The following is a 16,945-nucleotide window of genomic DNA, read 5'->3' on the forward strand; positions in this document are numbered from 1 at the left end:
CATCTGCCGTGCTTCGAATTGGACAGCAGCGCCTGTCAACGTCGCTGCTGCCGCTGCTGCGCGCGCACGCGGGTGGTGCGCATATCCCCTTCATCGATGACAGCTGTCGCATCTCCCTGCTGCGGAGTGTCTCGGCTGTGCTTGTCTCTTCTCGTTTTGAGGCGTCGCCTCCGTTCACGAGCCTGTTTTCCCTGCCCCCCCTCCCCCGCAGCGCATGGGCCGAGCGAAGCGCGCGTGCCGCCCACCTTTACCACAAACATTTTTCTATGCGATTGGTCGTTGTCTGCCCTGTCGAGCGTCGGTGCGCGGGTGCGGGGCGCAGGACTTTGGCTGTCGCAGGCGTTGGCTACATCCCCTCACGCTGGGCACCTTCTTTGCTGCACTGTGTGTAGGTGTGCCTCTTGCAGAGTGCGTGACACAGCGGTGTCTCGTGAGGCGGTGCAGCTTCTCACGCAAGGCGCGAACAGCGAGCCTGATCACTCGCCTGCAGGTCGTGTCTCACGCTCGATGTCCTTCGCGGTAGGTCCGAGCCGTGAAGACGTGCTGCATCGCTTACTGTGACATCTTCCGCTGCACCTCTCCGCCGCCGCCGGCCCGCTGCGCGCACACGCATCGACGGGCGGCCTCGCTCCACGTGGCATTCATCGACTGGAAGGGGACGACCGCCACAGTGCAGAGCACGCAATAGAGGTGCTCCACCAGTTGAGGGAGGCGTGACACGTGTGGTACGCGCGCGTGTGTGTGTGCTGACTTCGAAGGCTGACGACTCTTCACGTACACGTTCCCCTCTTTGTCTCCGCTTCTGCATTACGTGTCCTCTCCTCACATCCACGTGGCACCATCACCAGCCACGCCACGTGCGCTCTCGTAAAGCACGCCGTTTTTCACGATCATGTCACATCAGCGCGGCGAGGAGGATAACAACTTCGCCTGTGCGTCCCCCAACGGTGCGGGCAGCACAACTACTGGCGGCGATGACGACCACCGCACTGTGGCAGCGCTGCGACTCATGCGCGATGTTCTCCTGATGGAGGACTGGTTCGTAGAGCGGCCCCCGCTCGCTCTCGCCTTCGCGCATCCGTACATACGACTGTGGTGCGAGATGTGGCGCACGGAATACGTCGGCGACCTTCACGCACCGGCCGTGCATGAGTCGCCCGTGGCGGAGCCGCCACGCAACACGCGCGGCCCCGCAGCACCGCCGGCCTCTTTTGTGGGCATTGGGCTGCGTCGCCTCCGCAATCCGATTGCCTTCACGGACCCCACCTCGGCGGGCGGTGCCGGCATCCTCAGCGGCGGCGGTCCTCTGACGTCGTCGTCTTCGGTACTTTCGACCTCACCGCACGCCGCGGCAGCGCAGCGGACAGTGCGGTCACTGGTGGCTCCAGTTCTGACTTATCCCGAGCCGGTTGACGCGATGGAGTCAGAGCCGCTCTACGACGCGGCCGCCGTGCGCGGCATCCCAGTCGTGGACCCAACGGCCCCCTTGTTCGCCCTAGAGGCGTACACGGAGCACGTGTTCCGCATGCCAATTGGGATGAGGCTCGGCCATGTGCGGCTGCTTACCCTGTGGCTGCCGTGCCACTGCCCCTCACACGCTACTCCAGTTAGCCAGCGTGCGCGCCTGGTGAGGGGGCTGTTCAGTCACGTGCCGGCATCCGTGACGCACGGCGCTGCCATGAAAGTGGCTGCCTGCATCCACACAGCAGAAGCGCAGTGGGCGGTGCGTCACGAACCACAACAGATGCCGGCACCCGCAGTTTCGTCGCAGCATGTGAAGGGCTCCTCCGGCGGCGTCACTGCTCTCAACACTGACGCTGACGCTGACGCCACCATGGCCGATAGCAGTGACTCGTCGGCGGAGCGAGGCAGGGCTCACATGGAACAAGCCGTGGAAGAGGACGACTGGGAGGCGATGGCGCTGGAAGAGGAGGCGCTGCTGGAACAGCAGCCTCTGTCAGTGTCCACAGCAGCAGCGGCAGTAGGACCACGCATGAGTGACTCTCCGGGCCCTCAAGCGACCCCTCAAGTTCGCACCTGCTTCCCTCTCCCCACCACTCACCACCCATCGCTGCCCGCTGCAGCCACCAGCCCCACCACCCTTGCCTCCAGCGACACCAGCGCTGTTGCCGCTGCACCGCAGCCGCGTGGCGGTGCTTCCGCTGTCATCGAGGGCGTGTGCGTTGCCCTCCCTCCTCCTTGTGGTTGGTGGCTGCGTCGCGGTGTGCGGCCGCCGTCCGCGTTGCACGGCGCTCCCTTGCCTCTCTACGCTCACTGTATAGACGCGACGCGGCCGTGGCTGGACTGGCTCGAGGCGACGACGCGTGGCACCAGCGACGCGCTGCCTGACAAAGACGGCGGCAGCGCCATGCAGACGTTTCTTTGCGGGGTGTCGCTCAGCGGGTGGTCGCCCAAGTATGTGCAGCCAGCCATTGTCTCACGAGCGGAACTCGCACAGCGCAGCGTCTCGGTGAAGCTGGAGGACGCCATCTCCTCCACTCTGCCCTTGCGCGGTCTCCACATCGAGTCCTCTGTTGGCGCGCTGAAGCGGCTGCTGGGTGGCAGGAGCGGCGACCCCGGTGGCGGCGCGGCACTTTTCGGTACCCTCGTCGCTCTTGACGCGCCGTACCTGCGGGACGCCGAGCTGGATTTGCTCGCAGGCCACGATCGACTGCCCGCGAGTGACGACGGCGACGCCGGCAGCCTCGCGTCTGCCTTGTGCCGGTTGCGTCGACTGCGCTTCCTGTGCATGAATCACGGCCGCGGCGTTTTGGCGGAGGCGCCCTCGTTATCGCCAGCGCAAACAGGCGTCCTCAGTGCGCGCGCCGAGGAGCTGCTCCTCCACGGCGTCACCGGCCTCGCTCCGCGCACGCTGGCCTCAGTGGGGCGCTGCTGCGTGTCGCTGCGCACTGTAGATCTGACCAGCACCAGCGTCACAGATGATGAGCTGCACGCTCTCGTGTACGGTAGGTGGGACACACCCTGCAAAGACAGCAAGCCAGCGGCATGCCCAGCGAAGTTGTCCCCACTCGCTTGTCTGGAAGAGGTACGACTGACCGCCTGTCGCGGCGTCACTTGCGTCGATGCCCTCGCTGGACTCCCACGGTTGCGTCGCCTGGACCTGCGTGCCAGCGGTGTGCGCCAAGTCGCGGACCTTGCCGGGTGCCACATGCTGGAGGAGGTGGTACTGACGCGCTGCGAGCACGTGACGGAGCTGTACCCTCTCTGGCGACTCCCCCGGCTGCGCTGTGTGGAGGCGGACGGCGTCCGCCAACTACGGCCGTATCGAGCACTCATGCCGCCCGCCGCCTCCACTGCGGAAGAGGGTGCGGGGGGCGACGAGTGCTCTGTGGCACCTTTAGTCCGGCTGAACCTCTCTCAGGCCGCCGTGATCCGCGGGGCCAGCGTTGGCTACCTCGCGCGGCGTCTTCGCGACTTGAGCGGGCATTTCACATCGCTGGTGGTGCTGCTCCTTGACCACACCGACGCCGACGATGACACGCTGCGCGCCTTGGCCGGGTTCCCAACGGCGGAGGTGGAGAGCGGCCGCTTCACAGGATGGTGCCTGCCGGTCGTCTCGTCGTTGAGGGAGCTCAGTCTCGTCGGCTGCGTTCGCGTGCACCGCCTGGGCCCTCTCGGCATGCTGCCGCAGCTCACCCGCCTGGTGGCTGACCATTCCGGTGCCGAGCACGTGGATGGCCTTCAGCACAGCCGCAGCCTCGACTCTCTCTCGTTGAGTCACTGCACACGACTGTGGGCCATCAGCCCCCTCGCCTACGTGACCTCACTGCGATGCGTGGATTTAAGCCACACACCGGTCAATGACGCAGCGCTGCTGCGCTTCGTATACCCGACTGTGTTGGAGAGGCTGACGGCGCGGCGGCATCCGCACTTTGACGAGATCGTGGCGTCGCTGCAAGCCTGCACCGCCTCTCCCGCCTCTCTCGTCCCCTCACAGGTCGAGGAGCTACGTCTCTGTCACTGCATGTCGCTGCTGCACATCAGCTGCGTTGCGCACCTTCCACGACTGCGTAGACTTGACGTGGGCAACACAGCACTGTTTGATCGCGGGTTCGTGGGCTTCTTCGGCCACACGAAGGCTCTCCTGTGCACGCAGTCGTGGCTGACTGCCCACCCGGCTGGTGCCGCCGTCGATGAAGGCGGGGCGCTGAGATTGGCGCCACTGCCGGACGAGGCAGCGCTTCTCACCGCTTGGAGAAGGGATACTGAAACGGGAGCGGCGGTACCGCGAGACGCGAGTGCCACCTCCCGTGAAATCTCCGCTGGCCGCGCTGCTGTCACTGCTGGAGGACCGTTGCACACGGTCGAGTTCGACTTCTCCGTCGGCGCCGTGAATACCCTCACGCATGTGTGTCTCTCCTACTGCGTGGAGGTGCGCTGCATTACCGCCTTCGCCCTCTTCCCTCAACTGGTGTCACTCGACGTCACTGGGACGGCCGTCGACAGCGCCTCCCTCCTGGGCTTTGTGAACGTGCTGCTGGAGGGCTGCAGAAGCGGGGCTGCCGACGTTCCGGTGATGCGGCTCGAGGTGGAGGGCGACAGCCTGCGCCCGAGGGCGCTTCCGGCACGGGGGAGAAGAGCCGCGCCTGCCATATCGCTCTCTACGCGGGGCAGCGACGCGGGTGGTGCGGCTGTGGAGCCGGCTCTTCGCCGCCGCCGCCGACAATTTGCGCTCACGACGCTCACGCTGGCGTGGTGCCACTACCTCACCGACGTGCGGTGTTGCGCGGCCGTGCCGTCCCTGCGCCACCTGGACGTGTGCGGGACTTCCGTCGACAGTGCCAGTGTTGCGGCCTTCTCTTCTCGTGAGGCGTCCGCGTTGGCATCGGCGGCGTCGGAGGTGGAGGCGCAGTGGTGGCAGCACCATCGCTGCTCGCTCCTGTCGCTGGATGTTAGCTGTTGCCGCCGTGTCACCGACATTGCGCCGCTCTTCGCGACTCCGGCGAACCCATTGCCTGGCAACGGTGACAGCAGCGGGAGGCGAGAGTCTTCGGGTTACTGCCGTCCGCTCTCCTTGATGGAGCTGCGACTTCGCCACTCCGGTGTGACGTCCACCAAGGAGGAGCTGCGCGCCCTCGACCCCTTCGGCCGCTGCTTGTTTATGCTGTAGTGTGGGGCGTGTCTCCCTCCCTGTGTGTGCGCGTGCGTTTCACTGTCTCTTACCTCATAAGAGCCTGCCGGCGTGTCTACGCCACGCCTCTCCCGCCTTTTCCATTTTTCTCTGTGACCACGATACGCGCCCGAGCTCTGCGTCACTCCCTCGCTCACTCGCGTGCTCGGACGTGCGCGCATCTGCTTCAGTGGTGGCGATGCGTGCCGCACTACCCTCATCTCACCACACTGTTCGTTCGCTGTCCTTCGCGTGGCACTCAGCGTTAACGCAACGCCGCGCCAACCGTGAGCCGCGATAATGTCGTCTCTCCTCCCTCACTATCCCGCCCGCACTGCAGCACTCTCCTCCACTTGTGGATCATCTCGCAGGACAGACCATCCGCGTGCCACGAGAGACGCCGCACGCCCTCTTCGTACACACATACACACAGACACACACACACACACACACCTCTTCACCACAGCACACCCGCGGACGGACTGCGTAGAAGAGCGTGGTCACCAGTTCGTGGGGGGGGGGATATGGCGAACACAGCCACCTCAAGCCCACCGGTGGAGACGCCGCCCTTGCCTGGCAATGACAGCAACCTTGAGCCCAGCTCCACGACCACGGGCAACTCGTACGCACCTGCGAGCGCGGCTGAGTCCTCCGAGGAACTGAAGCGCTTGACGGCACTGGGCGCGCTGCTGGTCAACATGGGCGCCGCCTCCGAGGAGAAAATCTTCGGCATGAAGGACTCGGCTCCGATGCTGGCGTACCGCCAGAATCGCATGCACGAGCTCCTCGTCATCAACCGCCCGCAGGACGACGCGGCCGCGCACATGTTCATCTGGTACAAGCCGTGGACGTGGTGGAGTAGCGGCGCACAGGTGTCGCCGATTGTCAAGAGGATGCTGACGGAAGAGGGGAGCGCGAGTGCGCCAAGGACAACGGCGCCGCCCCAGACCAGTGGTAGTACACAGACGGAGGCAGACGTAGTCGCGCCGCCACCGCCGCCGGACGCCGTGGAGTCCAAGGCAGCGCCGTCGAAGAGAAAGAAAGGCCTGCCTCCGGTGGACATGCGTGCGTTGACGGACGAGGAAGTGGATGCCCTCACCCCCGCTGTGCGCGACGAGCGTGCGAAGCTGCTGCGCTCGGAGAAGCACATCCATGAGACGCTGCAGGGGATGGAAGACACACGATACCGTTACCTGGTCCCTTCGCGTGACCTCAAGTGTGAGGCCGAGGTGATGGCCGTGGTGCGGTGCTACGCGGAACGCAACGAAGCCAAGGCTGCCTCTCTTGCAGCGGAGGGCGGCCGCGCTCCGTCGGGAGCAGCTGCTGCATCGCACAACGGGCCAAGTGGCGGAGGGGAGAAGGCAACGGTGCGGGCGGACTTGTTAGCATGTGGGCTGCACGTGCAACGCCTTAAGGTCTGTGCGGAGTCGATGGTGATGCAGTATAGTCGAGAGGGCGAGGCAGCGTAGGGGAGGAGGGGGCGGTGGTGGTGGTGGTGGGGGCGACATCCGTTCATGCCGAGCTGAGACCCGGGCACACCGGCCACGACTCCGCCAGCCACGCAAGTTCACACTAGAATCGGTAGAGGGGACACACAAGGCACGATGGGGGCCCACGTTCACGCGGGTGCGGCCGTGCTGCTGGGTGGTGGAGGACGGGGCGAAGCCAAGCTGGCGTGCACATCTTCGCTTCGCGCCGACACAGCGCTCCACCTCTTTTGTGTTTCGTATTTCCATTTACACGTAGTCTGAGAGAGTCCTGTGTGGGTGCGCTTGGCGCATGCCGGCTAACTTGAAGGGCGGGCGCAGGAGGGCGTGGAGGGGGGGTGCTGCACCCCCCCCTCCAGACGACAAGCACTGAGACGTGAGGAAGCGGGAATGGCGCACTTGCGTTGTTGCTTGTTGATATCTTCACGGGAATGGCCGGAGGACGGTCCCGCATCACCCCTCTCGCAACCGCCGCCGCCGCTCTGTCTGTCGTCCATTTCTCCTCTCAGCTGTGATGCGCCACTCATCACCTTCCCTTTCCATTCTCTTCTCTACCGCCGTACACGATACGCGCGCGGTGCTGCAACCCACCCACCCACTTGTGACCGTTTGCTGGTGGCTCACGCCTGGCAGCATCCCACGTCACTGCACCAACACACGTGCGGGCTGTCGTTGGACACCCTCTCCCACAGCAGCATCCCTCTAACGCAGGCTCTTCCTTCTACCGACTCGCCACCTCCCGAACCGTCTCCCGCGCACAGAATGACCGGCTCTCGCGCTACCAACAACGCGAAGCTCGTGAAGCGCCATCAGCGGCGGCAGTCGAACGCACTCGCCAAGTCCTCGGCGAATAAATTCACGCTTCGGCAGAGCCAGTTCGAGCGGCAGCGTGAGGAGGCGCAAGTGCGAGCGCAGCAGCAGGCGGATGCGTCATGGAGCACGAGCCGCGCAGTTGGGGATGGCCTCCTGTCACGAAGCGGCCACGAGAGGGGCGCCGGTGGTTACACTGCACCTGAGATGGAAGTGTGCGACACCCCCAACCCCTTCGCACGCGGTTGCAGTGCCCCTGCAAGCGGGACCTTCTTGACCACGACTCGGAGTGCCACCATGGGGCTCGAAAAGATGCAGGCGCACTCCACGCGCACCACCCGCCGCATCGACCGCTTCAACCTGACCACCAGTGCCGACTCGCAAGCGGCGCCGTCACCATCCTCGCTCATGGGTGTGCGGCGGGTGCGGGAGGGCGAGGGGAGTGGTGTGGCCGGCTTTGCTGCCGATGATCGTGAGGAGGGTGACTTTTCGACCCCGTCAGCCAAGGTGATGCGAGCGGAGCGCTTTCGCGAAATGATCTCGAACAGCAAAGGTCAGCGCGTGCAGCTGCAGCGCGAACGTGCGGAGCGTGACGCGACCACCGTGCAGCTCGATGCTGAGATCAACGACCTTCTCCACCTTCTGCCGAAGCGCAACAAGGTCAAGGAGCAGCAGGAGGCGTTCACCCAGTCGGGCACACCGGAGGTTCGCGCCCTGCTCGACTCGTACCGGCGCAACCACCAGGCGAAGTGCCTCACGCTGAAGTCCTCCGGCGCCTTCGAGGTCCGCCCGCTGGTGGAGGTGGCTCGCGGCACCACGACCCGATCAGCGCCTTCTGCGCAGACAGCAGGTTCGACGGCACCAGAGAGCGCCACGGTGCGGGATGCAGCACCATCGTTTCTGGACGCTGCAGATCGCGCGTTGCTGGCGCGCATTCGAGCCGGCGCCGCGCGCTCGTCGGAGGACGACGTAAGCGCTCCTGCTTCCACAGAGGGCGCTTGCGTCGGGGCGCCATCGATGACGCGGCAGGCTGCTGCTGACGTCGCCGAGGCGCGCGCGATGGCGAACTCCGGCGGCGGTGGCCGTCTGGTGAGCTGTGACGACTTCGACTTGATGATGCACACTTTTCAGATGGACCCGCGCCGCGCGCACGCTGTTGATCGCACGCTGACGGAGGAGGAGGAGGCCGCGAGGTCTGTGCAGCAGGCGTTGTTGAAGGAGGACCGGGAGCAGGTTCCGTCGCTGCATCTGCAGGAGCGTGATCAGAAACAGCTGACACGAGGGGAGTGGGTCGCCCAGGGCGGTGATATTGCCTTCCATATGGACGACGATGCAGAGAACGCCGGGGCAAACGACGACAACGTAGATATCCCGTCCTCCTACGAAGGCGACAGCGATGCCGGCGTCGACGGTGACGAAGCTGCGGTTGCGGCGGAGTCTGAGCTGGACGAGAATGAGGAGGACGCGGCCGTGGAACGTGTCGGCGGCTCTGCCACACTCGATCGACTTTTCGAGCAGCTGGAGCAGGTGGCGACGTCTGAGGCGGAGAACGCAACGTCACGGCCGCAGCGGCTGCACGCGCTGCTCGTGCAGCTGCACCGCTACGCTGCGCATCACGTCGTGGAGGTGACGAAGGCGTTTCGGCTCGTCCTCGTCGAGGCGGAGCGTAGCTTTCTGCGAGGTACCCGCCGAGGCGGCATGCGCCGGTCCCTGCTCGTGTACCTCTACGCCATGTCGAAGATCTTTCCGACGTCCGACTACCGCCACGCCGTGATGACGCCGTTCCTTTTGTTCCTGTGCTCAGCCCTGATGCAGATGAAGCTGGACTCGCTCGAAGCGGTGCACAGCTACCTGGTCCTCGCTACCCTTCTTCTGCACTGCCTCAAGGCGGGGTCTGGACGGTTCTGCGCGGAGGTGGTAGTGGCAGCTCTTAACGTGCTGGCGCTGCAGCTACCTCGTGTGGTACTCGAACCAGCGCGATACCAGGGCACCATCCTGCCGATGCCCCTGCTGGAGCGCACCGAGCAGGCCCTTCTGGTCTCCTCTGCGTCCGCTGCCACGCTGTCAGAGGGCGATGACGCCACCTCGCAACGACCCCCTTACCAGGTGGGGCTGTTCGACACCACTCACTCACCAGAGCGCCTTCTGCTGTGCGCGTACCGCCTGCTGGAGGAGGTATGCGACCTGCACCGCAGCACCCCAGCCTTCCCCGTCATGTGCGCTCGACCCTTTCTAGCCCTGGACGCACTGCTGTTGCGGCCGCCGTCGTCGTCAGCGGTGTCGGCCTGGACGCCGTCTGCGGCCGTGCGTCTCGCTCATGAGGTCCTCACGGTGAAGGTTAGGGACATGACCAAGCACGTCGAGGCGCATCGCACACCACTTGCGATGCGCACGTTCCGGCCGCGGCCCCTGCGCCAGTTTGACCCGCTCCTCGCAGAGCGCGAGGAGAACGCCCTGAAGAACGAAGTCCGCCTCATGAAGCGCGACATGCGCGAAGATAAGAAGCGGCTAATACGCCACCTGACGGCTGAGGCCACCGTGCAGCGGCGGGGGCAGGAGAAGCGGCACGCCATCGATGACGCGCTGCGCGAGAAGCGTTACCACAACGTCATGAGCCAGCTGCAGCAGCAGCAGCACTCGATGAACGTTGTGGAGTCCTTAAAGGCACGCGCCAAGTCCAAGTCGCGCAAGGGCCTAAGCGGTGCGCCAACCACGTCCTCGTCCGCGGAGGCAGACAAGGAATGACGGCGTATGATGACACTAAGCCTGTGCGCATGTTTCGGTAAGAAATAAGTGTGTGCGCGTGTCTTCGGTTAAAGCGTGCTCCTGTGTTAAGCAAGTAGCGAGGAAGTTGGCGAGAGAAGAGGAGGGAAGCGACCTGTGGCGCGATGGCTCATCGGCCTCCCTTCACGGAGAGGGGCGGCAGGAGTGCGGAGGCAAGTAGAGGGGGGTGGGGTAGCGACGAGGTCGTCAAGTAACAGTCGTGTGATGGGCCACGCGTCTTGGGAGGCGGTCTGCTCTGACGCCACTCTCCGCTAAACCGCGCAAACCGACCGTGGTCTCGCAAGTGGTCATCATTACTGCGACGGTACGACCGACGCACTCACGCATACACAGACGGTGACCCTCCATGAGGGCATGCAGTGTACGCGCGCAGGCAGCCGCGGCTGTTCGCACGGTTGTCGCACCTTCAACAGCGAGGAGAGAGTGGTGCAAGCGCGCCTGTGCCGTCCACTTTGCAAGTGCTTTCATTGTGCCTACCAGTGGCTGCCCCTCCCCCTTCCCCCAACAGGCACACAGCACGCGCTTACTCTCTTGGCTGCGAGGCACGGCTCTCTCTACGTGTGCACGCAAACCGGCCAGCCCCCGTCTCGCGGCAGTGCATCGCCCTTGTCTCATTTCGCGGCGTCTTTCCATCTCTCCTGCTCTGCTGCCCACCTCCCAGCTCCTCCTTTCACTCGCATCCGCAGCGGCTCCAGCCCGCCTGACCCTCCCTACGCGAGCAACCCAGTACAACCACCACTGCAGCCATACGCGCGTGCACGGATTCGCCCTGCGGTGCCTTCTCTCTGTGTGCCCTCCAACATTCTAACCGTCTCCACGATGTCCGCCAAGACGGCCGCCTCTCCGTCGGAGCGCAGCTTCGTCGATCGATTTATGCGCAGCCATGCCGGCGCCGCCACGGCCGCGGGTATCCTCGAGATCGCCTTCTTCCATCCGTTCGACACGACAGCGAAGCGGCTGATGGCGAACAAAGGCTCCATCATGCGCGGCTCCGTGGGCGAGACAACCGCCAACCTCAACACGATCGTCTTCAAGAAGCACGCCGACGCCGGCTTCCTTCGAAAGGTGGTGTACCTCTACCCGGGCTCCCTGTACGCCACCGTGTACAAGGTCTTCCAGCGCGTGTATAAGTTCGCCGGGCAGCCCCTCGTGCGCGACTTTCTCAGCTCCAACTACCGCGACGGCTTCAAGCGGTACTGTGGCGAGGCGCACAAGGTTATGGAGGACGCGACGGCTGGCTGCCTCATCGGCCTCGGCGAGGTCATCTTGCTGCCGCTGGATCGGCTGAAGGTGTTGAGCCAGACGAACGAGGCCGCCATGCGGAGCGGTCTGCTGCCGCTTCTGCGCCAGGAGGGCTTCCGCGGTATGTATGCGGGCACCGTGGTGACGATGTGCCGCAACGCCCCCGGCTCGTTCTGTCTATTCGGTGGCACGGCCTTCACGAAGGGGTACATCTTCGGCCTCAGCGACTACCGCCATGCGACTTTCTTCCAAAACATGTGCTCCTCCACCGTTGGCGCGTGCGTCGCCATCGCCATCTCTAACCCGATGGACGTTGTCAAGACTCGTGTGCAGCAGCAGACAGACGCCGAGCGTCGCAGCGGTATTGCGACGGCGACGGCGATGCTGAAGGAAGAGGGCGTGTTGTCCTTCTTCAAGGGCCTCACGCCGAAGATCATCGCCTCGGCGCCGAAGCTGATCTTTGCGTACACCATGACCGAGTACTTTTTCGAGGTGATGAACGACTCCAAGAAGCACTGAGCACGCCCCCTTGCACGCATGGACGTGCGTGATTGGCTGCATCCTTCTCTTGCTTCTCCGTCCTGCCGTCACCTCACTCCGAGGAGAGCAGCGCCGTGTGCAGCGGTTTGTGCCCCTCCCACCATAGAATGAAGACGGCAGGAGCGGCCAAGAGGAACGTCCGAACACGCAATGATAACTGGAGCGCAGTTCGTGTGTGTCTGTGTGTGTGTGCGCGCCCATGATGGGGACATAGATGCGGTGCGACCATCGAGCTGTGCCGGTGGGATTCACGAGGGGGCGGAAGCCGCTCCGGCCTGACCATCTCCCCCCTCCCCGTCTCTGCGTTCGCCTGACTCGACTCGCTCATTTTTCCGTTTCGGTTTCGCTTTTCTTATTCGTCTGTGCTTGACGGCGACACCGGACGGTGGTGGTGGTGGGGAGCGGTCTAGCGAGGGTGTTGATGCAGCGGCCATGCAGGACGATTGTTGATAAGGCAACCTGATGTGCACCGACGCGACGTGCCCCTCTGTCTCCGCCCCCACTCCTCTCCATCACGCCGCGGAGTACTCCTCCGTCTCTTCCTTTTACAGAGATCTGAGCGGCGCGCACACACACGCGCCGGTGCCTTAATAAGTGTAGCCCGAGCAGTGGACTGGGCGCTCTCTTCTTCCTCTCTGACATACACCCGTGCATACAACCATGCCCCGGTGAAGACATGCCTTGGGCAGGGGATGCGGGTGACCAACGCTCGCGCGCTCTTGCCCCTCCCTACCTCCTCTGCTTCCAAGGCCAGCAGGTGCGTGTACACCGGCCCGTGCGGAGACCATAATGTAACCCGTACACGCGCAAGTCCGTCATTATACTGCCCATTCCACTGAACCCCCACTCCATCCCATCCCCCTCTCTGTCACGCTGAAGGCAGTGCGCCAGACACAGAAAAGTGTTGTGCATCCAGCTGTGGCCTTCATGGTGCAGAGGGGGCTCCGCGCCCGCTGAGTTTCGACGGGGCTGGTCCCGGAAAAGCAGCTGTGCATGGACTTCTCGTACATGACCCAGCCTCGCGCGGCCTCACGTCCGCGGAGATCACCCAGGAGTACACCGCCTACGGGTGGCACCTCATGAGCTTCGAAGACCGGGGAGAAGACGGAGGCCCTACTACGCGCGTGGAGATTGTGAGTGCGGATGGCTCCAAGCATCATGGTGCTAAGGGAGGAGGTGCGGGTGATGGAGGGAGTACATCCGTCGCCTCGAGGGCCCTGCACACAGCGCCTGCCTCGAGGCTGTTCTCAGCAGATCGGTGGAAGCCGCCCACGCCTGCTGCCGGGAGACGAAGCGGATGCGGACATGGGACGAGCTGCGGCAGATCTGGGAGGGCATGGCTATCGCCGCCTTTGAGGAGCTCCCTTATGGGGCGACGCCCCCACGGAGGCGGATTCACGGGCACTCGTCCGTATCCCTTCCTCCGCGTTCGACCTATGGAACGCACGCTAGGTGTCGCGGCGGGGGGGACACAGCGTGTGCCAGCTCATCCTCGAAGTGCCATCAAAGGTCGAGGGGACGGATGCACCGCAGGCCGCGGCCGAGTGCTATTCAGACGGACGGCTTGCCCTCACCTTGGTGCGCGCGCTGCGGCGCTGTGTAGCACCGAACTCAGGGTACATCGAGGCTGTTGCCTCCTTCCAGGAGCTGGCGGCGGAGCTGCCGACCACTGCGGGTGTGCGCCGCGATCTCAGCGGCGGGCCGCTGATGGGGACCGACAACGTGTCGAGTAGCTCCGTGGAGGCGGTGCAGCCTCTGTGCCAGACCGTCGTCTTTTATAGCTGCGACGCCGCTGCGCCCATGACGTCAGCCGCCGGCATCTCCCCAAGCTTCACGACGATGCCGTCGACGCGAGCGCTCTTGGTGAAGCCGCACAGCCAGAGCAACTTCTACGCGATAGACCATGTCACCGCTGTGCACCTGCTGCAGGAGGCTGTGTGCGAGCGGGTCGTGTACAGTCGCTACGGCGTACTCGGTGTGTGCATCATGAAGCTGCTGCTGCAGCACCACTTCCTTGAGGAGCGGACGCTGGCGGAGCAGTCCGTCGCCACGTACGTCAAGGTTCGCGAGGTATTGCACCAGATGTTCAAGGATGGCTTCCTGCTTCAGCAAGAAGTGCCACGCACCTCGGCACTCGTCGAAAGGCCCGCCAAGGCCAGTGTGTACCTCTGGGGGGGGGGCTGAGCTGGAGCGCGACGCTGCTGCCTGTGGTGCGCGAGCGGCTCGCGAAAACGCTGACGATTGCGTGGGAGAAGCTGCGTGAGGCGCAGTGGCAGGCATCCGCTCCACACCCGCGGCTGGCAGTGGCATCAACAGCAGTGCCGCTCACGCCGAGGAGATCGAGGCGCAGTGGAAGTATGGCATGTTTCGCAACATTCAGCAGGCACTGTAGGCCCAACGCGCTGTGACAGGGCTGCAGAGCTGCGTCATGTCACTCATGCGACTGTTGCTGATCGTTGATGTTTTTTTTTAAAGGAGTGTGTCGCACAGCAGAGCGGCAGGCGAGCGCCGACGTGAGCGTGACGTCTCTCTCTCACTCTCTGTACCGCTGTTTTGGTTGGCATGCGCGCCAGCGTGTCGGAGCGGTGCAACCTGCATGCCGTCCCTCGCCGCGCTTCTGCCCGTCTTGTGCACCCGCGCTCGTGGTGTGTTGTACGTGAGCGTGTCGCCCGCACTGGAGGCTGCGTAAAGCGATGAACAGAGCAACTAACGAAACATGCGAGGATTGTTGCGCGCTGCGCATCTTCTCGTGTCCTGTCCTTCTCTCTGTGTGTGTGTGTGCTGAGCCAGTGAAGCACCGACAGGGGGGAGGCGGAGGGCGCATCGGCGTTGCCACCACCTGCGGCGGTGTATGCGGCCACGCATGTGGAAGGCGCATAGGGTGGTGGGTTGGTCGGGCCGGTTCGCCACTTCCCGCGCTTGTGACGGCCTTGTGGTATCTCATCATCGCCATCGCTTTTCGCCCCTCTCACTCTCTTCTCCTCTGTAACCGCTGGTGCCGCCGTGGCGCAGTCCCGCTGCCGCTGTTTGGGTGCGTCGCCGAAGCTTTCGTAGCCGTTGCCTCCCCCACCTCCAAGTTGCTCACTGGGGAGTGGTGGCCACACCCACACAGGCAGCTTTGATTCGCGGCGTTGCGTGGAGACGCAGAGGCGAGCTGAGTTCTCAGGCTGCGCCGTCTGGCACCCCCTTGCGAGCGTCCGATGCAGCGCTCAACGCGTCACCGGCACGCACCGCCCGCTGCTGCCGGGACAGCGGAGGATGCAATCGTGCTGTCTTCCCTCAAGAAAGACTCTCCGCCTGTGCGCAAGAGGCGGGAGGCGGCCGCACGCAGCGCACAGCTCACCGATCTGTTTGACAGCCTCTCGGCTGCGGATGCCAGGGCGCAGCAGGGCACCGAGCTCGGTGAGGATTTTGCTGATGACCTCGCCAATGAGGGTGCGGAAGGCCTTTTCTCGGCAACGCTGCTCTCGCGGCGGCCGCCGCTCTCGACCTCAGCGCCTCCCGACCACGCGGCGAATGATGTTAGCAGCTCGTCGACTGGAGGATTGGTTCTTCGAAGTGGCGGGGCTGCTGCGCTCTCCACCAACACCCATGGTCTGCCACGCCCGTTTCACGAGCAGGCACTCGCCGTGCGGTCGGTGGAGGTCACGGCCATTGAGATGCAGCGGACACTGCAGCAGCTGCAACATGACCTCGCCTTCTACGCCAAGGGGCGCATCGAGGCAGAGCGTGAAGCCGGCGGCCACTTGGCTTCAGCTCCCCGCCACCGCCCATCGAGTGACTCGGAGTCCGTCACCCCACTGCAGAGTGAGACGACGGCTGCGCCGCAGCGCCGCATGGCCAACCCGGATGTGCTCTCCGAAGCTGCCCGCATTCAGCGCGCTCGCGCCGCCGCAGCCGATGAAGGTCTCTCCGAGGACCAGTCTGTCGAGGACTACGGCGTCGACTGCGAGGTGCCACGGCTGACGTCGGACAGCCGCTTGGTGGACGAAGTGGCGGCCATAGCGGTGTGTATGGCGAAGATGAAGGACTCCGCCCAAGCCATGCACGACGTCGAGGCTGCTGCGCCGAGCGCGTTAATGGCGCCATGGTGGTCCTCTGCGCTGCACATGCGGGACATGAAGGCGTCCGCGGCCCGGCTTGACTACCATGCCCACACCGCATTGAACTGGTCGCACCGCTCGAGGGAGCAGCTGCTCCTGCAAGCGGTCATGCTCAACAACGTGTCAGTGAGCACGCGCAAGCAGCTCCTCGAGCAGCAGCAACACTGGCAAGAGTTCCAGACTCGACTTCGCGATGGCCAGCAGACCGTCACGCAGCTGCAGGCGGACATCGCCCGATACCAGGCGCGTGTGCAAGCTGAGATGGCGCGTCGTGCTGCCCTGCAGGAGGAGCTGCGCCTCCGCGCGCAGGAGAGGGGCTTTGTTGACCCTGGCGAGCGCAACCCACTGAAGGTAGAGCTGGCGCTGCTGCTCGAGGAGCGCGAGTGGCCCTCTCACACGCTCAAGAGGGATGCCAGGGTTGTGCTGGACTGGCTGCGGTCCGTCTCAACTACTCTCGAGTGAGTCTCCATTCGTGTGGCGGTGCGAGCAGTGCGGCGATGGGAAGGGAGTGCATCCCTGTCTCTGTGCTCGTGATGGTGGTGGCCGTTGCAGCATCCGGCTGCGCGCCCTTGCCCCAGCGGAGAGGCCGCAGCCTCGTCCTGCTGCGCCGTCACCTCTCCCGCTCCGCCGCATATGCGAGGCGCTCGTCCTTTCACACATTCTCTCTCACCCATGTACAGCGTCATGCAGCGCACAGCACCGACATACAAAGAACGACGTCTTGGCGCTGCAGCGTCTCTCTCCAACCCAACACAGCACCCGCCGCCCTCTCTTCACGACTCCAATGCTGGCGTGCGCGCACCGCTTAGTGCCCGCCGCGTCCCTCGTCGGGTGTCTCGGCAGACGCG

At 64.5% G+C, this 16,945-nt stretch overlaps 6 protein-coding genes across 6 annotated transcripts; all 6 read left to right on the top strand.

Moving 5' to 3' along the window:
- Positions 1 to 892: 892 nt before the first annotated feature.
- On the top strand, positions 893 to 5,131 carry LMXM_02_0640 (hypothetical protein, unknown function; the record flags this gene model as incomplete). Its single annotated transcript, XM_003871613.1, has 1 exon — positions 893 to 5,131. One exon carries the CDS (start codon positions 893 to 895, stop codon positions 5,129 to 5,131), a length of 4,239 nt encoding a protein of 1,412 aa, XP_003871662.1.
- Positions 5,132 to 5,655: 524 nt separating this feature from the next.
- On the top strand, positions 5,656 to 6,600 carry LMXM_02_0650 (conserved hypothetical protein; the record flags this gene model as incomplete). Its single annotated transcript, XM_003871614.1, has 1 exon — positions 5,656 to 6,600. One exon carries the CDS (start codon positions 5,656 to 5,658, stop codon positions 6,598 to 6,600), a length of 945 nt encoding a protein of 314 aa, XP_003871663.1.
- A 780-nt stretch (positions 6,601 to 7,380) lies between these two features.
- Positions 7,381 to 10,173, top strand: LMXM_02_0660 (conserved hypothetical protein; the record flags this gene model as incomplete). Its single annotated transcript, XM_003871615.1, has 1 exon — positions 7,381 to 10,173. One exon carries the CDS (start codon positions 7,381 to 7,383, stop codon positions 10,171 to 10,173), a length of 2,793 nt encoding a protein of 930 aa, XP_003871664.1.
- An 858-nt stretch (positions 10,174 to 11,031) lies between these two features.
- Positions 11,032 to 11,973, top strand: LMXM_02_0670 (putative mitochondrial carrier protein; the record flags this gene model as incomplete). The annotated part of the gene is made up of 1 exon (XM_003871616.1): positions 11,032 to 11,973. One exon carries the CDS (start codon positions 11,032 to 11,034, stop codon positions 11,971 to 11,973), a length of 942 nt encoding a protein of 313 aa, XP_003871665.1.
- Positions 11,974 to 13,701: 1,728 nt separating this feature from the next.
- On the top strand, positions 13,702 to 14,178 carry LMXM_02_0680 (conserved hypothetical protein; the record flags this gene model as incomplete). Its single annotated transcript, XM_003871617.1, has 1 exon — positions 13,702 to 14,178. One exon carries the CDS (start codon positions 13,702 to 13,704, stop codon positions 14,176 to 14,178), a length of 477 nt encoding a protein of 158 aa, XP_003871666.1.
- A 1,016-nt stretch (positions 14,179 to 15,194) lies between these two features.
- Positions 15,195 to 16,559, top strand: LMXM_02_0690 (conserved hypothetical protein; the record flags this gene model as incomplete). Its single annotated transcript, XM_003871618.1, has 1 exon — positions 15,195 to 16,559. The coding sequence occupies one exon, from the start codon at positions 15,195 to 15,197 to the stop codon at positions 16,557 to 16,559; it is 1,365 nt and encodes a 454-aa protein (XP_003871667.1).
- Between the last annotated feature and the right edge of the window lie 386 nt (positions 16,560 to 16,945).

This window comes from Leishmania mexicana, chromosome 2, assembly GCF_000234665.1.
Source record: "Leishmania mexicana MHOM/GT/2001/U1103 complete genome, chromosome 2".
NCBI classification, from domain to species: domain Eukaryota; phylum Euglenozoa; class Kinetoplastea; order Trypanosomatida; family Trypanosomatidae; genus Leishmania; species Leishmania mexicana.